This window comes from Psammomys obesus, unplaced genomic scaffold (genome assembly GCF_907164565.1).
Source record: "Psammomys obesus unplaced genomic scaffold, mPsaObe1.curated_primary_1811, whole genome shotgun sequence".
Taxonomy (NCBI): Eukaryota; Metazoa; Chordata; class Mammalia; order Rodentia; family Muridae; genus Psammomys; species Psammomys obesus.
In genome coordinates, this window is record NW_026596415.1 from 3,418,648 (window position 1) to 3,444,881 (window position 26,234).

The 26,234-nt window shown below is 42.6% G+C and overlaps 1 protein-coding gene across 1 annotated transcript; it reads left to right on the plus strand.

The window, feature by feature from the left end:
* The first annotated feature begins 7,712 nt into the window (after window positions 1–7,712).
* On the plus strand, window positions 7,713–21,121 carry Rsl1d1 (ribosomal L1 domain containing 1). The gene is given in 10 exon segments (XM_055597778.1): window positions 7,713–7,869; window positions 8,465–8,604; window positions 11,248–11,383; window positions 12,670–12,818; window positions 12,897–12,998; window positions 15,336–15,429; window positions 15,508–15,630; window positions 19,386–19,649; window positions 20,232–20,459; window positions 20,462–21,121. Coding segments are annotated over 10 exon segments (1,404 nt in total). The 5' UTR covers window positions 7,713–7,764; the 3' UTR covers window positions 20,525–21,121.
* The last annotated feature ends 5,113 nt before the right edge of the window (window positions 21,122–26,234 follow it).

Sequence of the window (26,234 nt, forward strand, 5' to 3'; positions counted from 1 at the left end):
AGGGAAACAACTTTGTTTTTCAAGTTGCCCAATGGAGTCCTTTAGGTGTTGTACATCTTGGTTTATTTTAAAATTATGGTCTTGAATAACTAGAGCTGATGTTTCCAAGGCATCTGTACCAGTGATTCTTGCCTCAGGAGGAGGGGTTTAACTATATAGCTGAGATTGCTATTCTCTTTTTTCTAAGAAGACCCTGCTGGACCTCAGAATGGAAAAGTCCTTTATATGCAAGCAAAAGTTTTCTACCTTCCTCTCCAGTATACACGTCTACTTGGGAGAAGATATAGGCTAGAATATAGAGATTTCCTTCCTATGGCCTCAATTCAAGGTGTTCAGCTGTTACATATCTAGCAAGCTTGGGCATACAAACACACCAGGTCCTTAAAGGTGACAGCAAGTACATTCTAATATAATCAGACCAGTTACTATATAAGACAGTATTACAGGCTTGGCTAAAAAGGGAATCTGAAGAGATTAACCCAAGTACCTGTTCCTTGGAAACCTCCCAGGATAAGTTTAGTTTCTTCTGGTTTGCAATTTAAATTTTCTGGTGAGGTAGTAGTTGGGATAATAAAGAGATTGACCTCTACTGCTACAAAAATCGGAAGGCCTGAGATCTAGACAAAGCCAACAATCTCTTCCAATTTATCCAATTATGCAATAATTTCAAGGTCTCAAGCTCAGGGGCATCATCAGGGGATAAAGTTTTAAGTCTGTTTTGGAGTAGGGTTGAAGCTATCTACTTCTGTAGTCCCTTGACTGTGACTGTTGATCGCTTTGCTACCATGGATAAAGTGGCCTTAGGAGGGAGGATAGAGAAAGGACACCTTAATTCCTGGCTGAGGCAGCCAGCTCCTTCAGGGACCTACAGGATTGGCTCAGTGGAATCTTTTTCCGTATAGTGAATTCTACACCAGGACTGTTTCCATAACTCTTAAATTTAAGCACAAATTCCCCAGGTCTGGCCTGTAAGCCAGTATTTGTCATTTACATCATTCCAGGCCATGATCTTTAAAGTGAAGGGTTTGCAGGTCCGAGGTTTACAATCCCAGGAAGGATATACCCATTAAATGGAGATGTACCAGTCTTATGTCCACCCTGGCCTCCAGTAGAACAATGATAATCTTTTTTCCATTTATGACAGTGTGTAGGCCCATCAGCCCAGCATGCATTTTGGTCCCGCAACCCAGGTGAACCAGACTATAACTTCCCCTTTCAGCTGTAAGTTCATTGTTATCAAAGAAATCACACAAGTCAAATCTAAACATGAGTTGGGAAATAGCATTCTGGAAAACACCTATTATTTTCCTCTCTGAGGTTTGAGACAGCTCCCAATCCGAAACTTCAACATTTTAGTTGGCCTCATATGGAAGTTACCTATCAAATATCAGTCTCACTTCAAGGTGCAGATAAACCGCACCTTTAGAGGGCACAGGGAATCTTGCATTACCCTCCATTTGTCATCTTTCTCCTGGCTGGTTGTGTCTGCCTTTAGATGGGAGTGGTGGATCCAAGCTGCATCCCTGCTACCTCGATGATCCTTGACACTGTCAGGATCACAACAGGTTCTGTTGTCTTGCTGGGTAAGCTGCAGACCCATACCAAGTCCCCAGGCTGGGACTTGTGTGCTGTTCAGCCAAAGGTGGTACAGGCAACAGGAGTGATAGATGACTCTGGATGTCTACTTGTCTGCTGCAGTGCTTGTAAGGACTTGAAAAAGAATGAATAGACATTTCAATAATCTGTGGACTTCCCATGACAGGAATAAGTAGAGGCCAACCATTTCAAATGGTGTCAGCCTGTCCTGATAGAGGGGAGCACCTGATCCTAAAAAGAACTGTAGGGAGAAATTCTTTGCCAGCTTGGTCAATCCCAGGCATGTGTTCTGATGAGTTAGTGAGAAGAAATGGCACCAGGGCTTCTGGCAGGATGGGACATCAACATGGAAAAATCCACCAGTCCTCTGCCTTAGTGGAACCTTGTTGTCTGGTCCAATTTTCTTCCTCAATAGTATACATACAACAGTCTAGTAGGCTTGGCTCAGGCAGAAGGGTGAGAATTGTGGGAACACCCAATTTTGCAATGGCTCTACTGGCTCGGTTGCCACTCTTGCCATGGCATCAGCAAATCTGTTGTTCATGCTTCAGCTGAGTCCCTTTTTAGATATCCTGGTCGGTGAATAACAGCAAGCTTTTCTGGCAGCCCAATAGCTGCCAGGAGAGCTGAGATCTCTTTTTTGGTTTTGATCTCCTTTCCTTTGGGGGTTAGCAGGCCCTGTTCCTGGTACAAGGCTGTCAGTATAAATATTGACAGTATGGCTATTTCCCCATATTAGTTCATAACTTAAGGCTACCAGTTCTAGCTTTTGGTCTGATGTTCCTGAAGACAAAGTTTGGGCCCAGATTACCTCAGTGAGTGTCACCACAGCCCCTCCTACATACTTCATCCCATCTTGCATATACCTGCTTTCATTGATGAACAGGGTTGCATGTGCCTTTCTGAGAGGCTAGTCTCAGAGGTCTGATCGTCCCTATTGCAAATGGTTAATAACCTAGAAACAGTCATGGTCTGGCTGTTCTTCAGGGTCAGGAAGAAGTGATTCTGGGTTTAACACTGAAGAAGGTGAGAATCTGATCCTGGGTGCATCTAAAAAGAGAGCCTGATAATGGGTGAGGCACTTGTTTGACCAAATCAAGTGCTCAGAGGCTCCCTGAAGGAGCATTTCAATTGAGTGAGGAGTAGTGACAATCAACTCCTGCTCCATGGTCAGTTTATCAGTCTCCTGAATCAACAATGTGGTGGTGTCAGCAATGGCCTGGGTATAAGCTGGCCATTCTGCTGCGACTAGGTCTAGATGTTTACAAAAAAAAGCCACAACACCTTTTCCGTAGTCTCAAAGTTTGAGTCAATATATATTTCACCACTCAATTCCACTTATCCACAAACAAATAGAAAGGTTTAACAATGTCAGGGAGCCTGAGAACTAGAGCTGACATCAAAGCTTCCTTGAACTTTTAGAAGTCTTCCTTTTCTTTCTCCTTCCAGCATAAAGGGCCATCTCCTCCTAGGTTCTGGTACAATAGCTTTGCTATTTCTGCAAAGTTAGGCATCCATTGTCTCTAGGAATTCTCTTACCTGCCTTTTATCCTGTGGCTCAGGAATATTCAAGAGAGCTTGGATCCTGCTTGAGGACAGAGTTCTGCTGCTTTCCTCCAAGCAATATCCCTGATAACTTACCTTACTGGAACATAAACTGGGCCTTTTTCTGACAGACAAAAATTGGTAGCCCAGCTGCTGGGGCACTGCAAGCAATTCTTTGGTAGTTTGTTGGCACTCTTCTAGGGTGCATGCAGGAATGAGGAGATCATACACATACTGCAAGAGGGTGATGCTCAGGTGCTCCTGGTGATATCCAAGCAGGTGTGCACTAAGAGCCTCATCAAACAGTTCTTTTGGAAGCATTCTTAGCCCTCTGTGGTAGTTGAGTCCAGTTCAATTGTCAGATCCTGACTCATTATCTGTCCATTCAAAAACAAATACAGGTTTGTTCAAAGGCACCAGAGGCAGAGAGAAAAAGGCTTCCTTCCTTCAGGTCTAAAATAATATATACAGTTTTTTCCTGGAGCCAATAGGCTGAGAAAAGTTTAAATCAGGTAAACAGATTCAACTCTTCTATTTACTTCTTTTAAGTCCTGAACAGGGTGGTAGTCTTTGGTGCCTGTCTTGACAATAGGGAGTAGCAGAGAGTTCCAAGCTGAGTGTCAGGGCACCAAAATTCCTGCATCTCCAAAGCAGTTGATATGTTTTCTAATGCCAGCTTTGGCATTAGAAATATCCAGACTGGGTATTGTTTAACCCTTAAACAAAAAGCTGAGTTCAAGAGTTGAACAATAACTGGAAGCCACTGTGAAGACAGCCCAGGAGAACTGGTCTCTATGACTGTTGCAGATGTTAGCATTAATTCTGTTGAGAGTAGTTCGTCAGCTCCTAGTTTTCCAGCACTCATTTCTGTCATTTTATATTCTTCAAAGGAAATTTACCAGAATTGCTGAGTACAGATCCACCTGGTCCAGAACAGTGATGGTGGCAAGTTTTCTTAAAAAGTCTCTACTAATCAAGGACTATGGACAATCTGGCATAACAAGAAAAGAATGAGGCACAGTACCCTGTTCAAGTTTCACTTCTTGGCTGGTGGTCCAGGAGTAGATGCTTGTTTCTGTGGCCCCTTGGATGGTGGTTCTCTCCTTAGTAATGGAGCCCAGGGGTTGGGTCAGTACTGACTGGGCTATGCCTGTATTCACCAGGAACCATAGAGTTTTGCCCTCTATCTCCTTGTGATCATGGGGGCTCACTGGTATGGTGCTCTGATCCCATCACTCTGATCGAGTTAGACTGAAGATCATTCTCTTTTTCTTGTCTTTGAATTTTTAGGCATTTATTTTCTCTTTTTCTCTTATAACAGGCACACTGGTCCTCCATCCTGGCTCAGCACTGATTTGGTCATCTGGGGTACTTTTGGCTTCCCTCAGGACCTTCCTAAATTTGGCTACCATTATCCTGGCCAGCCTTATGTCTTTCCTCTTATCTGGATCTCCATTGTTAAAAAAAGTCTTCTGAACTTTCTCTAACAGTCATGACCTATTCATTCCTTCAAACCCTTCTAACTGCTACAACTTTCTGCAAATATCTGGGGACAATTGGGTAATGAAAGCAGTGTTAACAGCCCACTGGTTTTCTGGGATATCCAGGTCAATGGAGTAAATTCCCAGTAAGCTTCTTGGAGGCGGTCCAGGAACCCCAGCAGAAGATGCCTGATTTCCCCGAATTACCTCAGATACCTTTGGTAGATTAAATGGCATTCTACATTATAGGGCAACTTGCAGATTGCAGGTCTGATTTCTCCTTCCATGATGTGGGTTCTCTGAATCAAAATCAGTCTGTCAGGTATGATGGCAGGTATCTGTACCTGCTGAGTCCTCCCACCAGCCCAAAAAAGTCCATTCCCATAACCTCCAAATCTGTTCCTTTTCCTTCATTTTCAAATTCTATTAATAACTAGTACCACCAATTCAGGCTCAGAAATTTGGGAATAACCTAGGTTTCCATGTATCTCCAATGTCTTGTCTTGAGACAGGGTTTCATGTAGCTTAGACTGGCCTTAAATACGGCAGGGAGCTGAGGCTTACCTTGAAATTCCTAATTCCATAATTCTAAGTGCTTGTATTAGGGGTGTGAGGCATCAAATCCACACAGCAAACTATTATTCATCAAATTTAGAGATGAAGAGAAGAGAGTTAAAAATAATTCTCGTACATGTCTTAGAGTACCCACTACTGAGAAAGCAAATACAAGAAGAAAAGCAGGTAGAGAGAATGATAATGAGTTCATGGTAAGACTTGGTGAATGTGAGGTTCAAAAATTCAATGCTACAGCCAGGTGCAGTGGCACACGCCTGTAATCCCAGCACTCTAGAAGGCAGAAGCAGGCAGATCGTCATGAGTTCAAGGACAGCCTGGGCTACAAAGTTAGTCCAAGGGTACACAGAGAAACCCTGTCTCGGAAAAAAAAAAAAAAAATTCAGAAGTTACATAATTGAATATGTGAGTGGGTTTAAAGCTGTGAGAACTATAAATTTCTATCAAATACCTACTGATAAAGAACAAATCACCCCAGTTTCCTAGCTAAAATTAACAAAGGCTTATTCAGTTTTTGTGAGAAAGCTGGGAACAGCACAGCTGGATGGTTCTGACTTGTAGTCTCTCATGTGTTTGCAAAGGCTCTACTTCCAACTTCATTGTATATGGTTGCTAGATGGTTATCAAAGTAGTCTCACAACATAGCATCTGGCTTCTCTCCCTCTAGGGCTGCCTTACAAATGAGTGAATAAGACAGGGAATTGTAAAAGAGAAAAGTTATAAGTAATCATAATTTCAGAAACCACACTGAGAAAGAGTATTGCTCAGTAACCCAGACTGACCTAGAATTCACTGCAATTTTTCTGCCTCAAGCCCCTCAATACTAGGATTGTAAGCACCATGCCAGGCTTGACATCTATCATTTTTCAATATTGTATTAGAAAGAACCAAGTCACTAAATCAGCCCACACTAAAAGAGGGGTATGTGGGATGTATGTGTTAAAGATTCATTACTTGGGAGTAGGAATATCAAAGAGGTTTCTATCTTTCACCTTGCAATACCACAATTAGATTAACTTCACTAAAGTATAATCCATCTGGATTATACTTTATTTATATATATATATATATATATATATATATATATATATATATATATATATATTATATATATATACTTTATATTTATATATAACCTCTGAGCTGGCTCAGAGGTTAAGGACACTCGCTGCTCTTCCAAAGGTACCGAGTTCAATACCCAGCAACCACCTGGTGGCTCATAACCATCTATAGTAAGATCTGGTGTGCACACAAAATATTGTATAAATAATAAATAAAGAAAAATTTGCATAACTACCTTCGAAGACTGTCACTATCCTTAATATCTACCTAAAAGTTCCTAAAAAAAGAAAAGAAAAAGATATAGCTGTACTGGTAGAAGGCAGGAGAGGACCTCACTCTTGTAATCCTAACATATGGGAAGTACAGGGGGCTCAAGCCAAATTTTAGAACAACCTGGACTATACAGCAAGATCGTGACTTAAAAAAAATAGAGTAAGCGGGGCATATTGGCGAATGCTTTGTTTGGTTTGATTTGGTTTTTTGAGACAGGGTTTCTCTGTGTACCCCTGGCTGTCCTGGACTCACTTAGTAGACCAGGCTGGCCACTACGCCCACTGCCCTCGCCCACACTGGCTTGTAGAATGATTTTAATCCTAGCACTCAAGAAACTAAGGCAGGAGGGTCTCTGTGGGTTCAAGGACAGCCTCGTCTACTGAAGAGTTCCAGGACAACCAAAACAGACATAATAAAGAGAGCCTGTCTCAAAAGAACCAAAATAAAAACTAATGGTACCTTTCAGAGCTCCCTGTACTGATGGAAAACAACCTCAAAGGCACTATATGAGGAAAGGTCAGCACATAGGTATGCTTGGCAACTACTCTTAATATTAAGAAAAAAAAAATACTTAAAAGAGAGTGAGTGGGGAAAGGTATGTTTTTAGTAGTTCTGGAAGGTTCTAGGGGGTGGTGTCGTCTGCGGAAGGCACTAGAGGAGGAGGAAGACATCTGGAGCATTCCCCTACGCGTTATCCCACCTTTACCCTCACAGGTAGTCCGGTCCAGGGTCTTACCTGGGCAGACACTCCCTGGAGACTGACTCAGATTTTCGTTTCGCGCAGCTTCACGCCCCTAGTGTTGGGGGTTCCTCATTACTTCACGGGAACACCACCAGTTTGGGGCAAGCGATGACCGAAGCTACGACGGAGTGGATGAGGCAACGGCTTCCTAAGCCATGTCTTCAGAGGACAGCATGAGGTTGAGGAGTGGGCTCCAGCCTCTCTCCTCAGGGCAGTCGCTCGCTGTCTTCCGTGGAGGAGCGACAGGGCTTGCGAGGCCTGCCGCCTTAGACATAGGAGGACGCAAGGAGAGGCGCCGCCTCAGGAATGACTGCGGCAGCAGCCTACCTCCCCCCCACCAACCACTCCAGAGGGACGCCGGGCCATCAAATTCCGCGCCTTCCCGGAAATGACGAGCGAGGCCCCTGAGGGCCTGCCCTTTGTCTTCCGGTTCCGGGCCTCGGCCCTGCGCTTGCGCAAACGTCCCAACTCCTGAGTGCTACACGAGGCGTCATGGAGCGCTCTGCGTCCTCCTCCACCCCTGCCTCAGACGCCGTGGCGACCACTACCGCGGTGCAAGCGAAGCCGACCGCTCTGGAACAGCTGGACAAAGAGCAGGCGAGTGGATTTTGGGGACAGAGATTCGGAATCAGGGTGATTAGGGCCGACGTGAGGCGCGGGGTGTGGGGCGAGAGGCCTGGAAGTCCAGAATTGGCCCGCGACTGCGTTGCCACCCCGGAGCTTGAAGGAGGTCGCTGAAAATGCACTCCAACCGGTTCGCGTCTCAGGCTTACGACCTACCTGCCTCCTGTTAAAATGGGTTTTTGCGCCCCGTTCTGCAGGATTACAGGACATCTATACGTGCACGTGCACGAAGCGTTTTGCCCAGGGCCGGGCACATGATGCTCTGTAAATGCTCCCAGCATGGTGCTCATTTCCTCGTTGTGTACTTTCTCATGGAGGTCAGGAGAAGCTTCCGTATAGCCCTTTCTCTTAAGTAGAAAAGACACCTTGTAAACAGATCCGGGAGGCAGGTACTTGGGGGGGGGGGTGTCTTTGGATGGATTCTTAAATTGCCCTGGGTACAAACTGTGTAAGATCCTAATATACTGATGAATTTTGCGTATTATAAAGGAACAAAGGAAACAAATGTGTATACATTGGAGCAATTAACCTAGATTGAGAAAATTAACTTATTTCTGTGTTTCTGCAGATCAGAAAGGCTGTGGAAGTTCTGTTTGCACACTCCAGGTCCAGAAAAAGCAGTACTGAATTGCTTTTGAATGAGAATGAGAACGTATTTTTAATGGTGATATTATGGAAAATTCCAGCAAAGGAACTTCGAGTCAGAATGTAAGTTCTAATTTATCTGTTCAAGTTGTTTGGTGTTTCGTTTTTTGCTGGTATGTTACTAAGTCTTGCCTGGACCCCAAACTCACAGTAATAGCTCAGCCTGTACCTTTTGCCTGCTAGGGTTAGAGGTGTTCACTCACTTAAGAGTGTGTCTAAATATATAAATGTGTATCACAAGTGTCCACTCCTTGCAAAAGCCAAAAGAGAATGTCAGATCAGCTGGAAATCTAGAGACAAAAGAGGTTGTGAGCAGCCCAATGTGGGTACAGGGAACTGAAATCAGATCTGGGAAAGGAGCCACTGCTCATAACTGCCAAGTGTGCTCAGTTCTGCACTGTCTCTAGCCTGGTATTTTCTTTTCTAAAAAAATTTTTAGAGCCAGGTGTGGCAGAGGCATGCAGTCAGAAGACATCTAGGGCTACACAGAGAAACCATGTCTTGAAAATAAGTAAATACATAATAATGTCTTTGTTTTTCAAGACAAGGGCTTCTCTGTAGCTTTGCCTGACTTCAAACTCTGCCTCCCTGAGTGCTGAGATTTAAGGTGTGTGCCACCACTGTCCAGGTAAAAATGTTTTGAATGTGTCTATGTCTGGGGGGTTAAGGGCATACATGTAGAAGACACAGAATAAGTATCATTTCTCTCCTGCCATGTTGTTTCTGGGATTTGAGCTCTGGTTGTCAGGTGTGGCATCCAGCACATCTTCTTCTCTCCCTCCCTCTACCTCTGTCTTTTTTTTTTTTTTTTTTTTCTGATACAGGGTTTCTCTATGTAGCCTTTGCTGTCCTGGACTAGCTTTGTAGACCAGGTGGCTTTGATCCACCTGCCTCTGCTGCTGGAATTACAGGCGTGCACCACTGCGCCAGGCCAGACTCATCTGGTCTGCCTGTATATTGATACTGTGTAATTTTGTTGGCCTTCCTGGGTCAGATTCCTCTGCTGTAGAGTTGGCAGACTAAGAACTATAAAAGAATATACGAAATCACGTTTGTATAAGTTGGTCCTGTGCAATATTTGAGAGCTTCTTTTACTAACAAAAAATAATTTGTGCTCATTCTGAAACTCATGGTTTGAGATGAACTTAAACTATTATGACATTGTGTAACAACCAGCTCTGCTTAACATAGGAGGATAGCTGTTTTTCTCCAAAAGTAAGGGCACTGGAGGGGTAGAGAGGAAAGACACTTCTGATTCCCAAATGATTTTTTAAAGAATACTTGTGTATAGATATAATGTATAGAATATGATACACTGCTATATTTGGGAGGGTCTTCAGGTCTATTTTTCTCTTTATTTTTAATTTATTTCTTTTATGGATGTGTGTGTTCCTAATATTATGTATATGTACCACGTGGATACAGGTGTCCTCAGAGGCCAGAAGGTATCAAATCCCCTAGAGCTCGAGTTACTGGTGGTTGTGAGTTGCCTGATGGTTGTTGTAGGTCCTTCAGAAGGGCAGCCAGTGGGGATCAGAAGAGGATCTGATGTCCTGGAACTGGAGTTAAACATGTTTGTCAAACTGTTACGTGGGTACTGGGAACCAGACTTAGGTCCTCTGGAAAAGCAGCCAGTGCGCTTGATCACTGAGCCTTCTCTACAGCTCCCAATTACTTTGTAGAGCTGGTTTGTTTGTTTGTTTTTATGTGCGTGATTGTTTTGCCTGTGTGCATGTCTGTACCATACATATGCCTAGTGTCTGTGAAAGGGCAGAAGAGGCCACTGGATTCCCAGGAATTAGAGTGACATTCAGTTGTAAGCTGCGGGTGAATGCTGGGAATGGAACACAACTTGTTTTGAAGTTCAGGGACCACTCCACCAGCCCCCACATTACCTTAACAAGTGTCTTTATGCATGCACATTTTTGGCTGTGTGCCTATGGGTTCGTGAGCTCATGAGTGTAGAGGACAGGACATCCTTGGATGTCTTCCTTGGGAACACCATCTGCCTCCCCTTTTATTCAGATCTCATTTCCTTAGAGCTCATCAAATAGATGGACTAGTTGACTATTGAGCCCCATGGATTCTCTTGTCTCCACCTTCACTGGTATAGCCAATGCTCATCACCAGCCTCCTGTCACGTGGATTTGAGGGATGAGCACAGATCTTATGCTTGTATATTGGATACACGAAGCTATCTCATTGGGAAATAGAACCTGTGTCTTCACTGTGTGAGGTTAACTGCTCTCAGAGTGAGCTGCACTCCCAGCCCTTTGTTTGGATCCTTTACTCTCTTTCCTCAACTTTTCACCTTGTTGATTTCTGTAGTTTTTGGTGTTTGTTTTTATGGTCTGACCTGGTACTTTTGATATTACTTCCTTCATCTCTTTAAAGCTGGAATTACAAGCATATATCACCACACCTGGCATTCCTTAAGAAGAAAAAAATTAGAGTGAGGTTAAAGGGGACTGACTGGATGGTTCAGGTAAAGGTGCTTGCCATTAGTCCTAAAGACCTGACTTCAGACTTCTTGATTCACATGATATAAGGAGAGAACCAGTTTTCAAAAGCTACTCTCTCACCTCACATATGTGCCATAAAACACCTCCCAAAAAGTAATTTTAAGTTAGGGTAAGTATATGTTGTGGGTAATACATGTATTTTCTGGAATAATGCTTTGCTCCTTGATTTTGTCATGTTTTGCAGGTCTTTACCTCATAGTAGTCTATCAGATTCATCAGAAGTCTGTCTGTTTACCAAAGATGACTGTGAATCACCTGAACAGACAGAAGGTTTCTATAAAAAGCTTTTGAAAAAGCATGGAGTTAACAGTGTCTCTCGGGTAGGAATCATGTTATTACTTAATTGAGATGTAATATGATACACTGCTCTATTTGGGAGGGTCTTCAGGTCTATTTTTCTCTATTTTTAATTCACTTCCTTTATAGATTTGTGTGTTCCTAATGTTATGCATATGTACCACGTGGATGCAGGTGTTCTAAGAGGCCAGAAGAAGGTATCAAATCCCCTAGAGCTTGAGTTACTGGTGGTTGTGAGCTGCTTGATGGTTGCTGGGAAGTAAAATCTAGGTCTTTCGAAAGGGCAGCAAGTGCTCTTAACTGCTAAGCCATCTCTCCAGCCCATTTTTCTGTTTTTGATCTAATTGTCAAGGCTTTTGGCTGGCTGTATGCCATTTTGCTTGTGCATGTCAGATTTTATATGTTACTTTTTAATTACTGTGAGTGCAGTGCCTAAGAAGGCTAGAGAGGGCATGGAATTCCCTGCAAGAGCAGTTAGAGTACCGAACCACTGAGCCATCTGTAGTCCCTTTACAGATCATTTAAAACTTAATTGTTTGTGTCAAGCCCTCTGTACTTGTAAAGCATCCTGTGTCTACCTCTGACCCTGTTTGTGATGTTTGTGTATCTTTGTACTCATTGGTTCTTTTTATTTCTCTTGGTACTAGAATTAAATCCAAAGTTAATTCTCTGCCCCAAACTTGGAATGGGGACCAGGTTGGCATCCAACTCAGAGATCCTCCTTCATGCTGGGATTAAGGTGCACCATTACATGGGGTGCTACTTCCCTATGCCGTTCCCAAGACACTTTTTTTTTTTTTTTTAATGTATCTAGGTGTTTTGTCTGCATGTGTCTGCACCTTGTACATACAGGTACATAACATATGGAGGCCAGAAGACAATATTGGGTTCCCTGGAACTAGAAGGAGCTACATATGGCTGTGAGCTAGTATGTGGGTGCTGAGAATCAAACCCAGGTCCTCTGTAAGAGTGGCCAGTGCTTTTAACCACTAAGTTACCTCTCCAGCTCATTTTACTGAGATAACATCTGGCTCAATTGCCGGGGCTAGCCTCAAGGTTAACAGTCTCCAACCTGAGACTCCCATTTTCATCTACTTAGGTGCCTGGCCTTATATACTGGGTTTTTATTCAGGATCTTTGATCATTTTTCTCAGTCTTCAAGCATTTGGTACAGTGTATGGGACATTTTAGATCCTTAGGAATTCATTAAACTGAGAGGGGCATGGCTCTAGGACAAATCCGAATAGGAAATATTTCTTCTGCTTTAGCGTCTTAACATTTTATGGTTTTTCTCATTTCTGTGTTTTAGATTATCCCTTTTAAAACTTTAAAGACAGAATATAAAGCCTATGAAGCCAAGCTCCGTCTCTTGGGTAGCTTTGACATCTTCATTACTGATGAAAGAATTAGACGACATTTGCCCACACACATAGGAAGGCATTTCTATCAGAGGAAGAAGTAAGTTTATTTGCGGTGACTGAACTGAATGGTGTGGGGTGTTTTATGTGCAGTGCTCTGATGCCTGTGTGTTTACAGAGTTCCAGTACCCGTCAATCTTCTGGCCAAGAATCTGTCCAAAGAGATTGACCGCCGTATCACAGGGACTGTCTTAAACATCTCTAAACATGGTTCTTGCAGGTAACATATCGATGTGTGACTCTTTTTGTTTTATTTTGGTTTGGTTTTTTTTGAGCCCTGGCTGTTCTGGATTTGCTTTGTAGAGCAGGCTAACTTGGAACTCAAAGAGATCCTCCTGTCTCTGCCTCCGGAGTGCTGGAATTAAAGGTGAGCACTACCACACCCGCTGATGTGTATCTTTTTAAAGTTCGCACGTTGTGGTGATTGAATTCATTTTTTTAACGTAAAGGATTGTATTAGTGAAACCAGGTCCTTCTGTTAAAACCCTAAGAAGTTTAAGACTTTAGGAAAAAGTTTTTTAGAAGTAATTTTAATCCCCCATTAACAAGTTCGGGGTCTTTGTTGTCTGATTTTCTTGGAGAGAGGTGAATAAATGTTTGTTCATAGCAGGTAGGGCATTAACCATAGACCAAGGAAATGATTCCATGGTTCTGTCTTGATGAACAGTACATTTACTGTGCTGACCTTGAGTGGCACAGGTGATCTTATTTAAAGAAACATGTCTAAGCATCTGTATCACTGAAGGCTTGCCCCAGCATGGCTGATGTCATAAAAACTGTACCACTGGAGTTCTCTGTCCAGCTTTAGGCAACTCCATCTTAGGTATCTGCTTCTTACATAGCCTTGGGGAGAAGGCTCACAGTTTTGTACCTGTTGAAACCTTTTGTCTTCCTTCTTTATGAGGAATGTTTAAGCTGGGAGAAAGTAGTTACATAGTTGTCCCTTCCTTTCATTCACACTCAGGATCCTGAACTAGATAAACCCTTATACCTCAGCTAAGGAAAAGACCTTTGGATCAAGAAGATGGTTCAGGTTTAAGGCACCTAACCACTAAGAATGACAACCTGTGTTTGGTCCCTAGGATCATCATTGTCAGAAGGAGAGAACTAGTACCTGCATGTTGTCCTGTGACACTCACACACACACTTGAAATAAGCCAGGCATGGTAACACATTCCTTTAACCCTAGCACTGGGAAGGTCAGAGGCAAACAGAGAGCTCAACATAGAGAGTTCCAGACCAGCTAGGGCGAGATACTGAGACCCTGTCTCAAAATAGATTTTAAAGGTATTTTGGAAAATGTAACCATTTTGTTGTTTTGACATAGCCTCTCACTGTATAATTTTGTCTGTCCTGGAGCTCAGATACTCTGGCCTGTAGCCTGAATGTTGGGATTGAAGGCATGTGTGCCACCATCCCCAGCTTTAAAAAAGTAAGGATAATGACTACTTTCCAACCTTATGTGATCAAAGATAGTGTCAGTGTGGGTCTCCAGGCTTAGTAAGAACAAGTACCATAAATATGTTCTTGTTGCATCCTGTCTGCAGGAGGGAAGGCCCTTGATTGGTTTCACAAGGAAGGTTGAAGATAACAAATATTATAGCTCACAAGATCCCACAAGAGAGGCTGAACCAAGAGGGCCTCTGGTTTGAGGGTAGTAGCCTGCACTGCATAGTGAGGTTAATTATTTCTGTTCTCTGCCTGGTACAGTGGCTTCCTGTCTCGTCTCTTCCTCTCCTATTCTTCACGTGGGCAGGTAGCTTTGTGCACACATGCAGACTAGACAGACCCCGCCAGTAGCTGACTAGAGAAAAAGGAGCTACAAAACAGCCAGTGTCTAATTAATGCTCCATAAAATGCCACCACAGTGAGTCTTGAGTGAGGAGGTAGGCTGTCAGGGTGGGTAGACCCAGTACTGTAGGAGCCCTCCTGGGTTTCCTGTTCATTCCTTATTCCCTATTCCCTGTCCCTTAGCTGCACAGATGTTAACATCTGTTAGCCATCAGAGACAGGAACCATTTAAGGACCTAGCTGCATGGGGTGTGAAAACTCTGGGGTATCAGTGACCCTCTTAGAGTTAATTTCTGCCCAGAACAGCTTTGGGGTCCTCTCAGAAACCTGTGGTTTTTCCTGTTTTGTTTTAATTTGTAACGTGTATGTGTGTCAGAGCAATTTACAGGGTCAGTTTTCCTTTTATACTGAGTTCATTGAGGTTTGACCGCCTATCCTTAGGCTCCATGTCTTGAGCTCAACTTGTCAGGCTTGTGTAGCAAATGCTTTTACTGGCTGATCCATCTCATGGTCCACCCTGTGGTTTCTTTTAGCTGTGTTTTTACTTCAGGGAATGGGGGCAGTTGTTTGGCTTTTCTCTGTGTAGCTTTGGCTGTCTTATACTCACTCTCTAGACCAGGCTGGCCTTTAACTCACAAAGATCCACCTGCCTCTGCCTCCCCAGTGCTGGGATTAAAGCTGTACCCCACCACGGCCACTGGGGATAGAGTTTTAAAATGCTGAATTAAAGATTTAAAACTTTCTCTGTTTCTTTATTCAATTCTAGTACTATACGTATTGGTCACACTGGAATGGAGACTCAGCACATCATTGAAAACATCCTGGCTGTTTCAGAAATGCTTTCAGAAAAATTGCCAGAGGTACAGTATGGCAAATGCATGAGTATGTTTTCTATTTAAAAGAAGCAGTGTGTAGATGACATCATTCCTTTGTTTCAGAAATGGCAGAGTGTGAAACTCTTGTTCCTGAAAACGGAGAAGTCAGTTTCCCTTCCCATCTTTTCCTCCTTCGTCACATCTCAGGATGAAAACAGTGGATCCTTCCGTAGTATGAGGAAAAAAGTTAGTATAAAAGTTCTCATATTGTTTGGGTTTAATAATAAAATGTAGCCAAGAGAGATCAAGACTAAAGCATGTTTTGCCTGCATGTGTGTCTATGAGTGTCAGATCTCCTGGAATTAGAGTTATGAACTACCATGTTGGTACTGGGAATTGAACCTGGGTCCTTTGAAAGAACAGCCAGTGCTCTTCACCACTGAGCTATTATCTCTCCAGCCCCAAGACACATCTTAATTATGTATTCTGGTCAACATTGGATATCTTCCCCAGTTGCTCTCCATCTTAGTTGGGGGGGGGGGGGGTCTGGGGGGGTGTTGGTGTTTTGGAGACAGGGTTTCTCTGTGTCTACGTTTGGCTGTCCTGGAACTTGCTAGCATTAAAGGCATGTGCCATCACTCCCAGCTTCCATCTTAATTTTTGAGACAAGATCTTTCCCTGAAGGTCACTGATTGGCTTGACTAGCTGGCCAAGAGCTCCAGGGATCCCGGTCTGTGTACCCACCCACAATTAAGATTGTAGATGCCAACCATTTTGCCCATCTTTTTCTGTGTGGGTGACAGGATATTGAATGCATATCCTTATGTTTGCATGCAAACTCTTTGCTAACTGAGCCATCTCTCCAGCCCTCAATCTAATTTTGATTTATAGGTTTAGAACTACAAATGCTATTTTCCACAACAGTGTAATAGTTTGAGTGGAGATTAATACTGTTTAGAATAGTGTCATTTGTGAATTCTCTTTGGCTATGTTAGTTGCGTCTACTGAATTTTTTATTTATTTTGTTTCATGTCTTTATTTTTAGGAGTTGCATATTAGTGTTCTATTACTGTAAAGAGACACAATGACTACAGCATTTCTAAGTTGTCCTCACTTTTTGGAATATTGTTATAAATCATTTCCAAGTTTATTTTCCAGTTTACCTTTGGTTTTACATTGTTTAGAGTTTTTAAGTTTGAGCTGTGTGGTAGTGGTGCAGTCCTTTAATCCCAGCACTTGGGAGACAGAGGCAGGAGGATCTCTGAGTTTGACCAGGCCATCTTGGTCTAAATGAGAACTTTAGTGTGTTCTGAGTAGTTTGCACCACATGTATGCATTGAGCCTATCAAGGTCAGAAGAGGCCATCAGCTTCCCTTGAACTATAGTTATGGACAGTTGTGAGCCACCATGTTGGTGCTGGGAATCCAACCCAGGTCCTTTTCAAGAGCAAATGCTCTTAACTGCAGAGCCATTTTTCCAGCCAATTTTGGTTTTGTTGAGAAAAGGCCTCATTACATAGCCTTGGCTGACCTGAAACTGGCTAGTAGACCAAACTGGCCTTGAACTCGGAGAGGTCTGTTTGCCTTTGTCTCATAAATGCTGGGATTAAAGGTTTGTGCCACTACATCCAGCTTTTTGTTGTTGTTGTTGTTTGACATGAGTTCTCTGTAACAGTCCTGGAGCCTGGAAGCTGCTTTGTAGACCAGGCTAACCTTAAACTCTGCCTCCGAGTGGTGAAATTACAGATGTGCATCGCTACCCCCTGGCTAAAATTTTTATCAGTCTTTTATTTTTTTATTTCATTGTTTTTGTTTTGCTTATTTTTTAGATACGTTCTCTTACTGTAGACTAGGCTGGCCTTGAACTCACAGAGATCTATTTGCCTTACTCTCCAGGATTAAAGGTATTAACCACAAGCCTGGCTTCTCATCCAGAACTAAGAATGCAAAGAGCAGGCATTTTAATGCTATAGCTGGTTTTCTCTATCCATAATCAGCTAACATTATGTCTCAGTGTAAAGGTTGAAACCTTTCACACTGGAAAGGTTGAAAACCCAGTAGCTGCTTGGTCTACTAGCCTGTGTGCTTCAGCACTCCAAACTTGGTGACTAAGACCTGAGGGATTGTTGAAGAACTGCTGGTGCTGATAGCAGCAACAACTGGGTATAGCTGGTCTTCGCTACTTTGTAGGTTCTTTTTCTCACCCTTTATTCCCATCCCTCCCCGTTTTACCCCCTATCACTAGATAGGAAAGAAAGGATAGAGGGGAGAGGGGCATTCTGGATCTAATTTATTTCTTGTTTCTTCTTTGAGCATAACTACTAACAGCCAGCTACCGTCTCTCAGATCCCAGAATTCCAAATGTCACACAAGCCTAGAAACTGTCTGTGGATGGCAAAGCCATTGTCTCTGCTAGAGCACAAGGCAAATCATAGACAGCTGCTGTGGACAGTCCAAAGCAGCCCCAAATTCCTACATCAGGGATTAAAATGAAAGCACATTCTTAATAATATTTGTCTTTTTAAAGAAACCAAAATTCTCAAAAATGACACTACAACTGGTTAAATCAAGTCAGCAGCAAGAGGGAAAGCCCATTGAGCAAAGGGCACTCCAATAATCTTTCTTCCTTATTCTGCCATGATCTATATTGTCTGGGCTACTACTAAAGATGTAATGCCTAAATTTAGGGTGGGTTTCCCCACATCCATTAAAGGAATCAATCCACTTTTTCAGGGGGAGTCTCCAAATTGGAACATCCCAGTTCTTTATCATTACAGTTGACAGTCTGTAAAGAAGCAGTTAAAGGTATAGGAATGATGAACTTTTTACCTGTGAGGCAGTAACTGTATAAGTATTCTGAATCCACAACCACCCTAAACCACATTGAAGACTGGAGGGTCAAGTCTGGGGAGGTGGCTCAATTGGTAAAAGTGCTCACTATGCAAGTATGGTATCTAAGTGTGATCCAGTTCTGGGGAGGTGGAGAAAAATGAATGGATCCCAGGAACTCTCTGGCCAGTTAGCCTAGTGTAGCCTAATCATCGAGCCCAAAAAGAGACTGTCTTAAAGAAAGGGGTGTCTCCTAAAAAATGCCCTAAGTTGACTTGTGGTGTGCACATACACACTTACACAAAAGACAGGTGGTTCAGTAGTGTGATCCACTGGGCTCAGTGACCGTGGGCTCTGCTTCCTGCTCATATTCTGGAGTGTAGACTCTTATGAGGAAAATATTTCGTCGGCTTTTATTTAGTGTAAGGCATTAGGGTTTAATCTCTGCTTTATCTTCCTTTCAGTTGCATGCATGAATTGAACTCTTGCAAGGCCTTGGGCACGATACGCATGGACTCTACCACTGCACTAAGCCCTCAGTTTTTTGTTTTTGTTTTTTACACAGAGACAGGGTTTCTCTGTGTAGCCTTGGCTGTCCTATACTCACCTTGTAGACTAGGCTGGCTTCAAACTCAAGAGATCTGCCTGTCTCTCCCTCTCTAGTATTTCAGGCGAGCACCAGCTGCACCTGACCCCAGTTCTTTTCTTTTAGTTTAAGACACAGTTTAACTGTTAAACATCATTAAATAGCCCAGATTGGCCCTTAAGGTTGCTATCCTGTCTCAGCCTCCCAGGTAGTCAGGATTACAGGTATATACTAACATGCTGATGTTACTGTTTCAGCTTTCAACTAGAATCTGTGTATATATAGATGTCTGGATAAAATTCAAAGTAGAAAGCCAGGTGTGGTAGAGCATGTCAGTGATATAGCATATGGCAGGTAAGTAGGAGAGGATTAAGTTCAAGGCCAATGAGACTGAGCTACAGATTGAAAACACCTCACCCTGCAAATGAGTAGACTCTGGTTTACGTATTTGTAAATGGAGTATTTTGTTTGCATGGGTCAAGGATCTTTTAGGGAGCTTATGAATAATCAGAACTGCAGCTTCTAAATATGTGCCATCTGTATTCTGGTTGTTTTCCCTGGTAAACTTTTATCTGGTATTTTGGTAGGAACTAAAGAAAAAAAGAAAGCATGAAAAAGAAAAGTTGAAGAAGAAAAACAAAATGTTAAGGAAAAAGTCCAAGGAAGCTGCATCTCTTTCACCTCAAGATGACTTAGTGTGTAAAACCAGCAGTGCACCAGCAAATGGTCCAAGATCCCAGAAGAAAAAGACCAGCAATGTAATACCACAACAGAAAGTGACAGATGAGTATGAAGAAACAATTCCACAACTGGTACCAATAGGAGAAACTCGAGATAAAGAAAATGTGAAGGTATTTTTATTGATACTAGTAGTTGTTGTTTGTCAGGCAAAAGGTACTAAGTGATGCCAGGTGGTGGTGGTACACAGCTTTAATCTTAGCACTCAGGAACCAGAGGCTGGTGAAAATCTTGAGTTTGAGGTCAGCCTAGTCTAGAATGACTTCCGGGGTTACACAAGGAGAAACCCTATCTTTAATACAACCCAAATAATTATAAAGTGCTAAGCCCATGTGTCCGCTCAGTACACTCAAAAGATGTCAGCATGGGATATCTACTGCCAACACAGTACAGCACACTGGTATATATAAAGTTTTTGTTTTTGAAATAGTGTACTCTAAAAGAGTGTATGTGCCTGTAATCCCAGGCTGAGGCAGGAACATTATCAGCTCCTACCCCAGCCTGGACTGTAACTAATGAGTTACAGCCAGGTAAGATTTGTTGTCAAAAAAGAAAATAACAGTAGATAGAAAGGCCGCTCATCCCGCCGTGCTGAGGGCGCTTGGTGTAGTAGTGGCTCCCTGAGGTCTTGAACTTTGTTGCTCTGGCCTTAATTTTCTTTCTTTCTTTTTTTTTTTTTTTTTTTTTCCTCCAAGATGGAAGAAAATATCACAGAAGGAAAATCTCCAAAAAAGAGATCTGATGCAAATACACCTCGTGGCAAGAAAAGGAAGGTCCTACCAGCTACAGAGACTTCAGAAGCTTCCAGGCCTGGGACCTCAGGGAAGAAGCTAAAAGTAGATGAGCAGGAACTCAGAAAGCCAGGGGCCAAGGTCTTTACTCCCAGGAAATCTGTAAAGAAAACTTCTAACACACCCAAAGACAAAAAAACCCAGGGAGCCGAATCAAACTAAAATTAGCGGCTCAGCCTGAAGAACATCAGAGTTAACCTAAAAGCTTTTCAAGAATAATTAGGGTGTGGTAGAAAAAACTGGAACACAAAGATAGGCAGATTTGTGTGAGTTGCCCTTCTAGATTTCAGGAAGCCAAGGCCAGAGAGTTGGGGTTTTGAGAAAGACTTGGGATGAACCAAGAATCTATTTAAAGCCCAGTGCAACGTCCTGAGTTCTATCATACTCAGGACTGTCAAAAACACACAAAAATAGGTACTGTAGCCAGGGTTGGTGGTGAACACTAGTAATCCCGGCACTTGGGGGAGGCAGAGGTGATCTCTCCAAGTTCAAGGCCATCCCGCTCTACAAAGGAAGTCTAGGACAGCCAAGGCTACAGAGAGAAGCCCTATCTTGAAAAATACACAAACAAAAAAAGGTACTCTGGTCCTGATTCTGTCACAGCCTTTTTTTTAGCAGTCCTGGACATAAATGATTTTTGTAAAATTTCCATGGGTGACTCTGAATTAATATTTCTGTATGTAAAAACTAGGGATTTGAGGCAAAAAAAAAACTAGTTCAGAGTATTTGCTGACAACTGCTTCTATATGTTTGTATTTTTTTAATTAAAAGTTTGACATCTGCTTCTGCATAAATGCACTGTACTGTTATTATTTTACATCTCACCTTACTAATTTGAAGACAGCAGCTTTCCATCTGCATGGGAGAATTTAGTCAATTCAGCTGGTAAGCCTGTGCAAACAAACATTCCCTGAGTGGCCAGTGGGCCAGTGAGGTTTTTTGTTTTTGTTTTGTTTTGTTTTGTTTTTTCAAGACAGGGTGTTTCTGTGTAGCCTTTCAGGCCTCTGCCTCCCTGAGTGCCAGGATTAAAGAGGTGTGCCACCACACCTGGCTGAGAGGAACTGATAAGAATCAACTACAGAGCTGGAGAGATGTCTCTGATGGTCTCACTCTTGAGAAGACCCAAGTTCAGTTCCCATCAGCACACATATTCGTGCAGACAAAACTCCCAAATGATTAAAAAGAAAAAGAATTGAAAATTTGAGTACAAAGTGGAGTTTTTTTTTCCCCTGGGTCTGAGATGACTTGTCTGGTTGGGTTTTGGTAATGAGCCAGCACATACACCAAAAGGTATTAATGGGGTGTCATAAATTCATGGGTTTAGTCTTAAAAATGTAAGGCAGGGAGCCAGTCTTTCTGCAGAGTAAGGTGGTGTCAAGAATATGGACGCACTTAAAAGAGCACTAAGTAAATTCTGTGGAAATTATGTATCTCAGGCCTTACTGTTTTCACTCATAAGTTATTCTATAAGGCATTTGTGCAGCAACAAAAAAATAGGTGTGGGACATTGACAGTTGGGTAAAGTTGATGCAAGGTATTAGTTTCATTGGGAGGGGGTTGGAGCACTGGAGAAGGAGCCCAGAGCATTGTATGTAGTTGGCAAGAGTTGTAGACCAGAGTGCCCAGCCCAGTAACTGGATTGAAGTCTGCATATGTAAGTTATGAGTACTTCCTTCAGAAGGATGATGTTAGGCATGTTTTTAGAGATTACATACTTGGGAAACAAAGTATCCCAAATTAAAATTATGTTAGTTCTTCAAACAGACCTCTAGAATGGACAATTAAGCCAACTAACCTGGCAGAAGTAGGAAAATGAATACTCTAAAAAACTAGCTCACTTGTTTTATAGAGGCAGGTTCTGAAAGAAACACTCAGGATTATTGCTCTGTAGGACAAACCCACAAACTTAGTCATATTAATATCTCTTTACATGGTGCCATTTTCCAGGAAGTGATGCAGCTCTTCTTTGTTTTTTTTTCCTTTGTGTAGCTCTGGAACTTGCTGTGTAGACCAGGCCGTCCTCAAACTCAGATCACCTCCCTCTGGTACCATGAGTATGCCACCACTGCTGTGATGCATCCTTTTAATCCCATCTTCCTAGTGTTTAAGTATTTCTGAACTGTAGTTTAAGCATCTCAACACCAACATGGATGTTCCTCTGGTCCTGCGTGAGATATGTGCACTGCACCGTTCTCTGTTGAAATGAGCAGACAAATTAGACTTAGACTAGGTGGCAGTGGGTTTCCTGTGGGAGACAGTTGTATTATAGATGCCCTAGGCAGTAACTCAATTACATGAGTGCTGCCCATGACAGCAGAAACTAGTGTCCCTTGCCTATGACCTCAGCACTTGAGAGGATCAAGAGTTTAAGGCCATTTGGAGTATACAGACCTTTAAAATGCTTTCTAGGACTTCATGAAGTATAAAAAAGCTGACTGGGTACTCAGGAACCAGAGATATGACTAAAGACTGAAGTTTCAGTTGTAGCTGTCCTGGGCCAGCAAGAAAATTTATCAGGCAAGACTCATGTCCTAGTTTCACACACACATTTGTATGCACATAGAATTTTTCTTTGTAGCCCTGGCTGTCCAGGAAGTCATTCTAGACCAGCCTGGTCTCAAACTCAAGAGATCTACCTGCCTCTCCTTCCTGAGTGCTGGGATCATCGGTGTGCGCTGCCACCACCTGGCAGAAAAGCATATTTTTATTTAAGGAAAAAAAAAGTGGGCATGGCAGCACACGTCTTTAATCCCAGCATTCAGGAGGCAAAAGCAGATGGATCTCTGATTTTGAGGGCAGCCTGGGCTACATGGAAAAATTCCATTTCAAAAAGCCAAAAAAGTCAAGTATGTAAATTTTAGGAGTTAACAGTTGTCTCAATTCTTGATGTCTATTCTAAAAGATTTAAAATAGTAGTAATAAACCTAGAGAGCTAGAGTAGACAGAATGGAGCTCAGTGATAGAATGGTGTTTAGTTAAACACAGCTTTCTGTAACCTCAGCACTCCAGCTTGGGTCAGGCAAAGCTGTGAACCTTCAAATTCATGGGGCTGGAAATGCTGGGGTAGGGTGTGTGTTAGCTGTAAATCGTCTGTACTTAGTAATAACATCCTGGGCTAGGACTGGTGATGATGCATTTAATCCCAGCACACAGGAGGCAGAGGAAGGAGGCTCTCTGTGAGTTCTAGACCAGTCTGCTCTACAGAGAAAGTTCCAGGATTCCAAGACAGCCAGGACTTTAGAGGCCCTGCCTTTTAAAAATAGAGCAAGGCGGTGGGCCCATGCCTTTAATCCCAGCAGTTGGGAGGCAGATCTTTTTGTTCGAGGCCAGACTGGTCTACAGAGTGTGTTTCAGGACAACCAGAGCTATGTGGAGAAACCTGTCTCAACAACAACAACAAAGACATCTTTACCAAATTCTTAGCAGGTGAAGACAAGCATAAAAGCCATCAGTGTAAACCTCTTCCAATTTTAGCATTATCTTTTACATAGGATAGGAGTGCTCTATATTGTGCACTCCTTATTAGGACTTTCCTCAGACTCATTTACATTGGTGAATGAATTAAGAAAATACTGTTTTGTGGATTCCCCACTTCCCCACCATGAGAGTTCAGGTTGTTTCAATTCTGCAATCAAGAGCCAATACATAAAAATCAGGCACAGCCCTGCCTCGCCACTGAAGGACACTACCGCCTGAAAGTCCTCGCTGCTTTGGAAGAGACAATTTCTGGCATTTGTTGGGTTATTTAAAAGCTATCCATCCTACCAGGTAAGAAAAGCTCATTTTTTTTTCTCATTAAACTAACTTGCTTTGTGTCAGCCGAAAGTGATTTTGAAGACACTCTGCTGAGCTTCACAGCTTTAGGGATATTTGTATATGAGGTTAAAATTTGCATTTCTGCGGGGAGTCAGGGGGATTCTTGTCCATTTCCCTGGGCTATTTTTTTTTTAAGATACTAAGATTCTGGATTTCCAGGGGCTAAAGAGATGGCTCGGTGGTTAAGAGCACTTGTTCTTGTAGAGGACCCAGGTTCTGTTCCCATTATTCACATGGCTGCTCACAACCTTCCATAACTCCAGTTCCAGGGAATGTGGTGCCCTCTTCTGAACTTTGAGGGCATGCAAGTGGTACCAAAAAGCATACAAACAACAAAACACTCACATAAGTAAACCTTTAAATGTGGATTTCTCTTGATTTATAGGTGTTCTTTATATTTTAAAGACCTTAACACTTTATATTTTAGTCATTAAAAATACAACATTTGCAGTAATATTTGTGTACTTATTTATTTTTGGTTTGGAGGCCAGGTTTCTCTGTGTAACCCTAGATATCCTGGAATTCAGTCTGTAGGCTAGGCTGGCCTTGAACTCAGAGATTCACCTGCTTCTGCCTCTTGAGTGCTGGGATTAAAGACACATGTCCACCTGGCTTTGATTTTTTTTTTTTTTTTTAAGGTAGACTATTGCTATGTAGCTCTGGCTGACCTGATGTTATGTAGGTCATGCTGACCTTGAATTTCTAACAATCTTTTTGAGTCAGTCTCCCAAATGCTGGAGTTACAGCATATGCCACCATGCCCAACCTTTGAGCCAGGGCTCATATGTCACTGTGTGTCTCAGGATGGCCTCAAACTCAAGATCCCCCTGCCTCAGTATCTAAGTGCTAGGATTACAGGTATGCACCTCGCTCCCTTCCCCACATTGTAATATTTTATATTCCCAAATAATTTTATTTTGTTTATTTGTGGTTCTGGGTTTCATTTGGGGGAGCGGGATTAGAGACAGGATTTCTCTGTGTAGCATTGGCTGTGTATACCAGGCTGGCCTTAGACTTACAGAGATCTGCCTGCCTCTGCCTCCAAAGTGCTGGGATTAAAGGTGTGCACCACCACCACCTGGCCACCTAGCTGTTTTTCCATGTGGTTTTCTTTTTCTTTTCTTTTTTATTTTTTTCCTGTTTTTGTTTTTATGGGGCTCAGAGGGTGTTTTTTTTTTTTTTCGGGGGGGTTACTGGTTTTGTTTGTTTTGAGAAAGTCTTTTACAAAATACCCAATCTAGCCTAGAATTCACACTTCTTCCTCAGTTTCTAAATTCTAGGATTACAAGCACATGCTGTCTCTTTAGTCTTCATTCTGTTTTAAATTTCACTACTTGTATGAAGTATAACAATAAAAACACTTGAGGAAGAAGCAGAGCCTACTTATTTGAGTGCCTCGAGTCTAGTATTCCATTTTTAGTAGCCTTTCCAGGTAACACCTATAAACGATACCCCACCCCTACCCCTGCCCCAGACAGGATCTCACCGTGTAACTTTGGCTGTCCTGGACGACCTCTGTATGTAGTTCAGAAGGCTGGCCTCACAGAATTCACCTGTCTCTGCCTCAGGAGTGCAGGGATTAAAGGTATGTGCCATCACACCTGGCTACATAGTATCTTTTATACCACTGAGAACCACAGTGGAGCTGTGGTGTATGTGGGTATAGCTCTTTCTTCCATGTGTGAGGCCATTAGTTACATCCCACCCTCCTCACTGTAAGAAAAATTACTCACGTCTGGCCTGGCCTTCTTGAAAAGATTCTCTCTCTCCCTCCCTTCTTTCCTCCCTTCTCTCTTCTTGCTTCCCGCTCCCTGTCTCCCTCTCTTCTCTCTTCCCCCTTCCCTCTCCCTCCTTCTCTCTCCTTCTCTCCTTCTCTCTTTCTCTCTATTTTTAAATTTTTGAGACGGGTTTTCTACACAGTCCTAGTTATCCCGGAACTCACTATGTAGACCAGGCTAGTCTTAAACTCACAGAGACCTACCTGCCTCTGTCTCCTGAGCTTTTTGGATTAAAAGTGTACACTACTATGCCCACCCTAAAATAATTTTTTTTCTTTCTTTCTTTCTTTTTTTTTCTTTTTCTTTTTTTTTT